The sequence below is a fragment of the Cryptotermes secundus genome, unplaced genomic scaffold (genome assembly GCF_002891405.2).
Source record: "Cryptotermes secundus unplaced genomic scaffold, Csec_1.0 scaffold282, whole genome shotgun sequence".
Taxonomy (NCBI): domain Eukaryota; kingdom Metazoa; phylum Arthropoda; class Insecta; order Blattodea; family Kalotermitidae; genus Cryptotermes; species Cryptotermes secundus.
In genome coordinates, this window is record NW_019738874.1 from 211,357 (window position 1) to 222,362 (window position 11,006).

The 11,006-nt window shown below is 41.3% G+C and overlaps 2 protein-coding genes across 7 annotated transcripts in view; one reads left to right on the top strand and one right to left on the bottom strand.

Moving 5' to 3' along the window:
- The window catches only part of LOC111871160 (putative tyramine receptor 2), a 248,106-nt gene that overhangs the window by 144,844 nt on the left and 92,256 nt on the right, over nt 1–11,006 (top strand). For 3 of the 6 annotated variants that reach the window (XM_023864045.2, XM_033754126.1, XM_023864044.2), the window contains exon 2: nt 114–202. The exons of 1 other annotated variant lie outside the window; for it this stretch is intronic. The gene's annotated coding sequence lies outside the window, so the exon portion shown is untranslated. Of the gene's footprint in view, nt 1–100; nt 203–11,006 lie in introns of all 6 variants that reach the window. 2 more of the 6 variants (XM_033754124.1, XM_033754125.1) reach the window with 1 other exon arrangement.
- On the bottom strand, nt 2,654–6,066 carry LOC111871151 (glucose dehydrogenase [FAD, quinone]). Its single transcript, XM_023864030.2, has 2 exons — nt 6,035–6,066; nt 2,654–4,901 (listed from the first exon to the last, which is right to left on the bottom strand). Exon 2 carries the CDS (start codon nt 4,883–4,885, stop codon nt 2,954–2,956), a length of 1,932 nt encoding a protein of 643 aa, XP_023719798.1. The 5' UTR covers nt 4,886–4,901; nt 6,035–6,066; the 3' UTR covers nt 2,654–2,953.

Sequence of the window (11,006 nt, forward strand, 5' to 3'; positions counted from 1 at the left end):
TAAAAGCTTAAGTCTGATCGACTCCATTATATTACTTAGAGTTTAGAACAACACAATAAATTATATACACATCTTATAAATATATTTTGAGCAGCAGTAGTTTCCTTTTGCAGCTGTTATCAACATACAGAGGGACTTCGAAGTTCTGCTGGCCTTCACCAAATGCAGAAAGCAGTTGTCCGTCGGGAGCAGAGTATGCTTGGTAAGTAATTAAAGTACTAAAGCCATTTTTTTTATTATTATTATTAATATTAATATTGGAGTCGGGATAGCTCGGTCGTTATAAATAAGAGCTACGTGCTGGAAGGCCCGTTTTCGATTCCCTGCAGGGCAAATTTTTTCTCTTCACAGAGTTTAGTCCGGCTACGGGGCCCAGCCTGTCTACTGTCCAATTATTAGCGCCGGACAACGAGACCGGGGTGTGAATCTGAGCACACGCTTCTATCTAGTGCCGAGGTCAAGAATAGCGGACAATATCTTGACCCACCCATTTGATGTATGTCTTCATGCATAGAATTTAATTATTTAAGCACAGGGACAAATTTACCTTATTATTATTAATAATAGTTGAACACCTGGTAGCGTATTTAGTTGAGGTATTGCGCTACAAGCCATAAGGTCGCGGGTTCTATTCCAGATGAGGTCATTAGATTTTTCAATTGACCTTATCCTTCCAGCAGCACTATGTGCTTGAGGTTGACTCAGCCTCTACCAGGAATCTTCCTGTGGGGTAAAGGGCAGTCGGCACGCAAGGTTGAAAACTTCAACGCCATCTGTGTGCTGATTGTTTAGAAACTGTGGGAGCCTCGGAGGCTCACAACACTATGGACCTCCACAGTTTGTTACAGTGATAATTTTGCTTTTTACTGGGATTACTGACTCCCGAACATATTAAAAATTATAGAGGCAGAGGACATGGAAGTAGCTGGAAGAGGGACGTATTCTCATGAATCTGAGAACAGGCCAATGGCCTATGACCTTGAAGAAGGAGAAGAGATAAATTTCATATTTTATTGCGTAAATATTCTCATTTGAATTATTTCATGGATGTGATTTGGAATTTTTCTCTCACCGCCGCACTCAGACCGGTTCTAGAACAAACTTTAAACGCACCCATTGACATATGTCATTTTATAACAGGTAGGAGGCTGGTATTGCACGCTGACCTTTCCTTGACGTCGATTCCGCACAAGTTGAACTGCATCTCTAGGATTGGCTATAGCTGGCATTCGGTCGGTTCGCAATAGTCTTAAATCTCAGAGGAATTTACGGCGACTAATTGGTGTCTAGGGATCTCGGAGGTGATGTTCTTCAAAACCAAGGTTACTTCTGTGTCGAGACAGGGTCATAGGAAGTTGTTTCTTTAAGATACGATTCAAGATCGCGCGTCAATAAATTTAATCGCCACTTGTTGAGGCGCACAGAACTCAACAGAACATCACTTGCAACTGGAAACGATTAACTGTGTGAAACCGGTAATACTACTGTCACGATTTGTGTGTGTGCCTATAGACTGGGTATGGATTGGTGAATGGATTTATTGACGCTCACACATAATGTTGAAAATCTGATGTACCATCTCGTGTGACGTAATCTGTTTCTTCCTCTAAACTCTCCCATATCTGAGAGAGTGTTTAGGGAAATCTTTAGCATCTCGCGGGCGTGAGGAAGGCCATGGTAGTGAAGACTGTGAAGACTTCGTGTGTGTTGTAGTTCCTGTGGCCTTTGGAGTGCGTAGCTCTGAGAACCTGTCCTAGTTATTTGTAGTGACGGTCTGTAAGAGTTCCATAAATCCGACTACCAATCCAGACCCCGTCTATCGTCACTCATACACGTGACAGTATTTAATTTTTAAAGGTAAAAGTTGTCCCACTGCTTAACTAATCAAGCACTATGCCATGAAGGTGTATGGGGGAGTGGATGTATAAATTCATATTTTCTTGATCTCGGTACTAGTTGGAGGTGAGTGGTCAGCTTCACGTCTCCTCCACTTTACCCCCGGTACCCATAGGATAGGAGACTGGGTGGGTCGCAGAGCCAGTCTGAACAATGTGAAGTAGAGGAAATTCTTGATCCTGCCGGGACTCGAATTCCAGCACCTTCGTCGGCCAGCCAGTAGCCAGTTGCATAACCGACTGAGATGTCCCGGCTTCTCAGATTTAAGGGTAGATTTGTAATAAATTTGAATGATATCGAAGGAAGCGACCATGACCTTGTGTGAGGTAAAATCTCAAACTTTTCATGGATCGATTAAGAAAGAATATCAGGAAGACGCATTGGCCGTTTTTTAACACAGAAGACAATTCGATTTCTTCTTACTACACGGCGGGAATTATAATCACTAAGACACAGTAAATGTTTCGCATTCCTGGTAGAAACATTGGAACACAGTTTGTATTTTCTTGGCCTTTTGTTATTTTAGTGTCCTTCATAAACTCCTAGAAATGCAGACCCGGTAATTAATAGGTTTCATGCGCCAGAATGTTCAGATATGCGCATGTGCGCGTGTTTGAGTAAGAGCGTATCATGTCTATGTATAAATATAAATATTAATTAAAATTTTAATTAGAGGATAACAACACTACAGGGCACTGTATTTCTTTGAGATGAAATACAAAAACAAAAAACACCAGTATATTTTATTAATTTTATAATGACCAGATCGTAGCACAATTGTGATTGTGGGTACGGAAGACAAAATGGAAAGAACATTCAATGAAAAAAATTCTTGCAGGCAAAAGCATTCAAGTTCCAATATTTATCTGATTATGTTATCTCGTTCAGTATCGAACCAACAATTAGTAACTTGTACATAGTCATTGAACAAATATCACACGAAGGAATATTCCTCTCATGACATCCAGGGTGTCAGTAGATTGCAATAATTTTTCTTTTGTATCACAGTACTTTTTGTATGAAACTATCACCTCAACCATAGGTAATATTAAGGCTCTTATAAGACAAAAGGCCCCATGTATTTCTGATGTTTATAGACAGGCCACTCTTTCTTGATCATATCCGCTGCCTTTTCTCCAATCATGATAGTAGGTGCATTCGTGTTGCCACTCACTATAGTCGGCATAATGGACGCATCCGCCACTCTGATGCCTTTCACGCCGTACACCTTTAGTTCTGGGTCTACAACAGCAGATGGGTCTGATCTTGGACCCATCTTACAAGTTCCAACAGGGTGATAAACTGTTGTTGCTACGTGTCTCAAAGCGCACTCCCAGTACTCTGAAGAATTAAATTCAAGATCCTCACACGCTTCAATGAACAACTTTCTTTGCTTTGCTTCTTTAGCCTTCATCACTTCAGTGTTCATTAAGCGTTCTGCGAATTTTATACCCTCTAACATTGTAGCCAAGTCTCTTCCCTCGGGATCCGATAAATATCCGGCGAATATCTTTGGATATTCATAAGGATCTCGTGATTTGAGGAGAATCCTTCCTCTACTCTTTGGGCGAAGCAAAGCTGGGACGATAATAAAGACATCCGAAAGGCTGACTATATCCTTCAGGGATTCAGCTATGTCGTCGTTAAGGCCACTGCCATATGAAGAGACGTGAACAGCGTTTGTATCGTTAGCCGCAATAACCGTGAAGAGAATTTCTAAATCAGGTCTCTCGTCTGACGCAATTTTTGTTCTTATAAACCCAATTGCTGGGTCCAAGGGAGAAGAAAGTAGACCACTGTGTCGTGTCAGATATTTGTAATAAAAATCTACTTGTTGTAGTGATGACTCTTGAAGCTTCTCAGAGTTCTTTGTGTTAAAAACAGATCCTATAAACGAGAGATGGTCTTGTAAATTCTCGCCAACTCTCAGATTGCTTACAACGGTTTCTATACCAATTTTATTCAAATGTTCCTGCGGACCAATACCTGATAACATCAATATCTGAGGAGAGTTTATTGAGCCAGCCGATAGAATAACCTCATTTCTAAATTTGATGAAGAAAATTTTACCGTCTTTAGTCACTTCAACACCGTGAGCGGATTTTGTCTGATGATTAATTAATATTTTAGTTACGTGGGCATGCTTAGCAACGTGAAGATTTTCTCTGAATTTTATAGGACTCAAGAAGGCTTTCGCAGTATTGCATCTCGTTCCATTTCTAATTGTGAAAAACGCGTTCGAGAAACCAAGCTGATGTTCTCCATTGACATCGTCGAGTGTTTCAAAACCCAGTTCCTTCGCTGCCTCTAGAAGAGTTTGTCCAGACTGGACAGCTACATATTCTTGTACGGTTAACGGCCCCCCTCTCGAGTGATATATCTTCCCGTTTGGATGCTTTCGGAGTAACCTTTCGGATGTCATATCTTCGGATTTTTTGAAGTACGGCAGAACTTCTTCATAGCTCCATCCGCTGTTTCCGGCCGCAGCCCATGCGTCATAATCTCCTTTCATCCCCCTAATATAAATCATAAAATTTAGGACGCTGCTGCCACCGAGAACTTTGCCCCTTGGCCAGTTGCAACGTTTATCCCTGAATCCTTGACACATACCCTCTTCTGGTTCGGTTTGGTATTGCCAGTCGAGATCGGTTTTCTGTAAATGAAGTGCCAGTGCGGGGATATCTGACGTTGGTGTTGGGTCCCCGCCTGCCTCCAGAAGCAAGACCTTCCAATGGGGCACTTCACTGAGGCGACTAGCCACCACGGACCCCGCTGAACCGGCTCCTACCACGATGAAATCGTACTCGTCCAGAAGATGGAATGTGGCGTCATGTGGGTAATCGTCCGGATTTCCCAGTTGTCTCTGAGAGTCGATGAGTGTGGAGAGGAGACTGGTGAAGAGAACAGCGCTGGCCCCGGACACTCCTGAAGATTCTGCAGAACTGGAAGCTGACGTCCAGTGCTTACCTGCAGTATATGTTGCCTCCATGATGTGGTTTCAATGCCTATTTGAAAAGAGTCTATGAGAAATTTATTTCATGCATATATTTATGCACAAAACCGATTTATGTTGTACGTAGCTTTGCTTAGTGTTCAGAGAACCATTTTTATTGTGACTAAATATAATGTTAGGAACATTTCCCTGTTGTGCCTAACCTGATTTATTGTTCAGGAAACCGTTGTTTACTTTACACAACTATATTTAATGAACATACTTCCATAAGGATCTTCGTGCAATGTGTACCATATAAGGAAATTTGGCGCTACGGCTACATCCCCGAAACTAACAAGGAATAACCACAATATAAACGCACTTCCTCACGGCAGCCAAAGAATCACAATTTCGCAGTAAGACGAAAGTGACGTTGAGTATATTGCTCAATTATGAGGGCATTCTGCACCATAATTATGTTCCACATTGCGTGACTACTAACAAGAATTTCTATTCACAAGTGCTAGACATACCCTTGACAAAGTGTTTTTGTGGTAATGCAGAAGCCATTTGGATCAAATTATATGGTAGTTTAGGGTAAGCACGACATTGCACAAGTTAGTGAGACTTTTCTTTCACAATGCACCACTTCTTCTTTCTAAACGTAGCCAAATATCGGAAGAAGAAAGTTTTGATGATAAATTTATTGAATATAAACTGAGAAAGTGCTAGGCAGTCCAAAGGTTAAGAGCAAGGACTACTTTGAGGATGGTAGTACATTTCTTTGCGCAATGAAAGAATCTGATTTGATTGGTATTTACGTAACAGTTTTATGTATAAAACTTTCATGTTCTCCGGTTTTTACTTGATAGATTTTCGTCAGCGAGTGATAGACATGAAATATACAACAACTCTCATATTCTGAAATGTGAACCTTGAGATTAATGACAGGCTATAGACGAATAGACAAAAAAAAAAGCATAGATATTAAACAACTAAATATAGTTGACTTCTAATCGAATTCCTCGGGAGCTATTTGGCTGTAATTTTAAAGAAGAAAGAGAAACCTCGGTCACGATGCAGATAGAATGATCATATTTTTTAAATCGTAGAGCGGAACAGGTCAAAAGGCCTGAACCTTGCAGTTGATGATAACGCTATAATTTTGATCAGGTCTTAACTTATCCTGGACTCTGTAACGCTTACCTCATTCAGATCCACGGACTGTGCTAGCGGGTAGTAACAGGGTTCGAGACCAGTATGCAGGTTAGTGGAGCTTTATATAATGTATAAAATTGCAACCGCTGCACTACTTTCTCTTGAATTGCGCAACAGTACGAACTTGGACTGTCACGCATTTCCTCATCGTGCACAACATGAACGTGCAGAATATAAATATTGTTGTAAAAGCCAGTGCAGAGGCCGGGTTGCCAGACGTACATGCTGGCGTCCTTGGTTTTTCATGGAGCTCTATGTACAGGATGTAACTGAAAGTTGCGGACAAATTTTAGGCACGATTTTCCCATACCAAAACAAAAAATATCCATATCAACATATGTCCGGAACATATTTAATTCGTGAATTATTGTTGAAAGAGTAAATTTATATTAAGTGTCCTCCATGGGATTCAGTGCACTCCTCGACACGTCCCATCATGGACCTCCGCATCCACACAAAGATGCCGGGGTAGTTGAGGATAGTCCGACAGGCATCCACAGTGCGATGCGCCTCTTCGCTGTCAACAGGAGCTACATGCACAAAGGCATTCAGGTGTCCTCACAGGTGAAAGTCCAGGGGATTCAAGTCAGGAGAGCGTGGAGGACAGGAATATTGGAGTAATTTTCTTCAGGAGAAAGACCATTTTTTAAGGCGTGTACTGTCTTCGCTCGTTCGGAAGCCGGGATCGTGATCCAACACAAGGTGTGGATATTTGGTGTATGTATGCGTTTATTCTGTGTTGTTGTTGTCCTTTGTTTAGGTAGATGCTAGATTTAGGCTAAATACCTGTATCCTACAATCAAGTCACACAAGCAACCAGCAATAAGCAGACCACAGGGTGACTGAGATAATTAAATTAAAATAATGTCATTAAATAGACTATAACTCAACAAGTAGATGCAATTAGAGTCTGTTTGCAATTATCACTAGACGTAAATATACATCTTAGTTATATATAAGATTCTTTATCTCCTGAGAACCCTTTATATTAACATGGAAACTCTTATAATGTCTGCTAGTGACATGTTTATGAACTTGTGACATTATTGTAAAACATTCTGCAAAACTTGTTTCACGTGACCTTATTTAATTTGTATGTATTATATCTTAGTGTGCACAACAGCAGGTTTGTTGTGTAAGTGCTAGTGCGGAGAGAGGGGAGGTTGACCTTCAATATCTTAGTTGTGCGTTATGTAAAGATACGTACTATATACAATAAACATTTTATTCACGAATCTACCTATAAAGCTGGTTCAGACTGTAACTCCTTTGAGTTATATTTGGGAGATACCCGGTTTGAGTCTCAGTTGGGACACGGTCTGATTGGATTTGAATTGAATTTAAATTTCTCTCAACAATGAAAATGCATAAAAGTTTCTTCCCAATTGTAACACCCCGCAGACCGCTAAAAATCCATAGATTCTTCGGAGAATTCTATTTACAGCCTGATTTCTCTGGTTTCTTGCTTGGATTACTCTTCGTGGTACATTGAAATTTGAGTTGATACGTTTCTCCGAAATGTCTGTGGGCGTTTATCGAGTTACACGGCGTTATAACATAGAATATCCCGCTCTTCATATTTAACTGATGTTCGTTATTATTTTATTCTGTCTCTCCAGCAAAATGCCAGGACAGTACATCAAATCTGGTCGCAACAGTTTCCTTCCGTATCCTTCATAATTATTTATCCTCCATGATGAAATAATTTGACGCATTTAGTTTGAATTTTTGGTGCATCGTCAACTACAAATATGGGGGACAGTCAAATGAAAACGGGTCATATGCCAAAACATATTAAAGAACATTTCTTACCTCAAAAGGAATCTCCAAAGCTGTTAATACATTTATCCCACTGGGAGATAAGACGGTCAATCCCAACCTTGAAAAAGCTTGTGGGCTGTTTACGGAACCACATCTTTACCCAGCCACACACGTCTTCGTTCGATGCAAACCGATGTCCACGAATGTCTCTCTTCAGGTCTCAAAAATGTGAAACTTACACGGGGAGAGATCTGGGCTGTAGGGGGGATGTTGAAGCACTTGCCAACCAAATCTCTGTAGCATTTTCCTCACAGAGTTGGCAGTGTGGGGGCGCGCATTGTCATGAAGGAGTATAATGCCGTTCGATAGCATTCCGGGGCGTTTTGGCTTTATGGCACGTCTCAGTTTCTGCAAAGTGTCTTCATAGCACTATGCTCTGATTGTGGCCCCACGCTCGAGAAATTCGACAAGCAGAGGGCCCTTGCAGTCGAAGAAGAACGTCATCATCACTTTACCGGAACTTGTGTGTACGGCTTTGGATTTCTTCGATGGGGGAGAATTCACGTGTTTCCACTGCTGGCTCTGCCGTTTGCTCTCGGGTTCAAAATGATGGCACCGAGTTTCGTCCCCAGTGGCTATACGGGACAGAACAGCATACTCTTCCTCATGGTATCGTTGCAAGTGACCTAGTGATGCAGCCATTCTCTGAGTCTTCTGTTCCTCCGTAAGTTGATGTGGAACCCACTGCGCGCATATTTTGCGGTACAGCAGGTGTTTTGTCACAATGGCGTGTACGGAACCGTGACTTATTCCCATCAAGGGACTACTTTTTCCCACAGCGATCCGTCGGTTTGCCCGGGTATGAACATCCAACGCAGCAATAACATCAAGAGTGATGACACGATAAGCCCCTCTTGGGCGAGCATCATCTTGCAGTGACACACGTCCCTCTAAACAACAGACATGTGAAGATGAATTTCTCGTCCTCCCACTCCTTCAGCAGCCAAAAAGCGCACTACACTTCGCTGTTCTTCTTTACCCGCCTCCATTACTGCTGTTGGACGACAACACATAGTGCTAACCTTACTTGCAGCACAATAAACAAACAACTAGTGTGCAAGGGCACGTTTTCACTGTGCTTTCCCGAGTCCCCACCAGATGTTCGTTCCGTAAGCAAATTCCAGTGTTACCAACTTGCGCGCCGTGTGAGTTATGCGTGGTGACAGGTTTTCATTTGACTGCCCCTTATACATATATCACCTGATCTCAGGCTTGTTGGCTTGTCTTGAAATGCAGCAGTCCCTTTCGTGATAAAGAAACTTTCCATATTTTTAAGGTATCAGGCTGTTTGTTCCCATATCCATCAACAGCGCACCACTGGAAGGTGCTCTGAACTATATGATTCTCTCGCCATCTTCCTACAAGATCAATTTTAATGTTATCCTGATATCTGCACCGAAATCTCTCGTGATCTCTCTAATTCAGGCTTCCGAATGTATTTTTGTACATATTATTTATGCTACATACCCTGCCTATCCCACCATCCTTCAATTGATCACAATAATACAACTTTGTCAAGGTTGTACGTCATGAAACATTATGAACAGAACAAGAAACATTCACATGAATATTACGTTCTTCTTGCATGTAACGCCGTTGCGCATGGCATAAACCGACTGAATACAGCCTACATCTCCAGGGTCAAATAAAGTAACGTTCAAATATCTATCTCTACCGTTATCTTCGTGTTATGATCACTAAGAGTTTTTTAGGAGTAAAAGTTACAGCTAACTAACCTAACTAACTATTATTATTATTATTATTATTGTTGGAAGGGGTGGGTTTCCCAATGCACCGTAACTAATAGTCTAATAGTCTAATAGACTAATAGTCTTGTATTGTACGTCCCCCTTTGATATTCTACCAATCGCCATACCCTGCCGGTACTGGTGCTCGCTATCAGCCCCGTTCAGCCAGCGAGACTGGCACTGGTAACCGATACTTCCCCATCTACCGGAGGCATTGGAAAGTACTTGGGCGGGAAACTTTGCCTAATTTTGCTCAGAAGTCTTCTAGAGACATAGGGATCTTTCACGTGCCGTAAATCTACGACACGGGACCCACGGCTTAAAGTCCCTCCCGGAGGACTTGTTCCCTGATTTGGCACTTGGAATGTACGAAGTTTGTATAGGGCAGGTTCGCTCAGGGCAGTGACAGGAGAAATCTTAAAATATAAATTAAGATTTAGCGGGAGTACAGGAGGTCAGATGGGATGGAAATGTCATCGCACCAGCAGGAGACTATACATTTTTCTATGGAAAGGGGAATGAAAATCATGAATTAGGTATAGGTTTTTTCGTACATAAGAGAATCGTATCAGCAGTTAAGAGGGTAGAGTTCGTTAGTGATAGGATATCATATATAATACTAAAAGGTCGCTGGTGTGATATCATTGTTATGAATGTTCACACCCCAAGAGAAGATAAGACTGATGACATAAAGGATATATTCTATGAAGAACTAGAACATGTATTTGATAAATTCCCGAAGTACTCTATGAAAATTTTGTTAGGAGATTTCAATTCCAAAGTAGGGAGGGAAGACATTTTCAAACCAGCAATTGGGAATGAGAGTTTGCATGAAATTAGTAACGATAATGATAATGGGGTTAGAGTTGTAAACTTTGCCACATCAAAAAATCTTACTATATTAAGTACAATGTTTCCACATCGTAACGTCCATAAATTTACTTGGACATCCCCTGATGGGAAGATACACAGTGAAATAGACCATATTTTGATAGATAGGAGACAGCACTCAAGTATACTTAATGTCCGATCGTTCAGGGCAGCAGATTGTGATACTGACCACAACCTGGTGGTGGCAAAGGTTAGGGAAAGACTGGCAGTGAGCAAACAAACAACACACAGAGTTCATATGGAGAGGTTCAAGCTCAAGAAATTAGATGAGATAGAGGGTAAAGAGCAGTATCGTATTGAAATCACAAATGGGTTTGCGGCCTTGAAAAACTTCGAAACTGAGGTGGATGTTAATAAAGCTTTGGAAACTATTAGAGAGAACATAAAAATGTCTGCCAAAGAGAGTCTAGGTTATTATGAACCGAAGAAGCATAAGCCATGGTTCGTTGAAGAATGCTCAAAATTATTAGGTCAAAGAAAACAGGCCAAATTGCAATGGT

Coding starts and splice junctions, on each gene's coding strand:
- LOC111871151 (XM_023864030.2), bottom strand. CDS start 4,885: ATGGAGGCAACATATACTGCAGGTAAGCACTGGACGTCAGCTTCCAGT.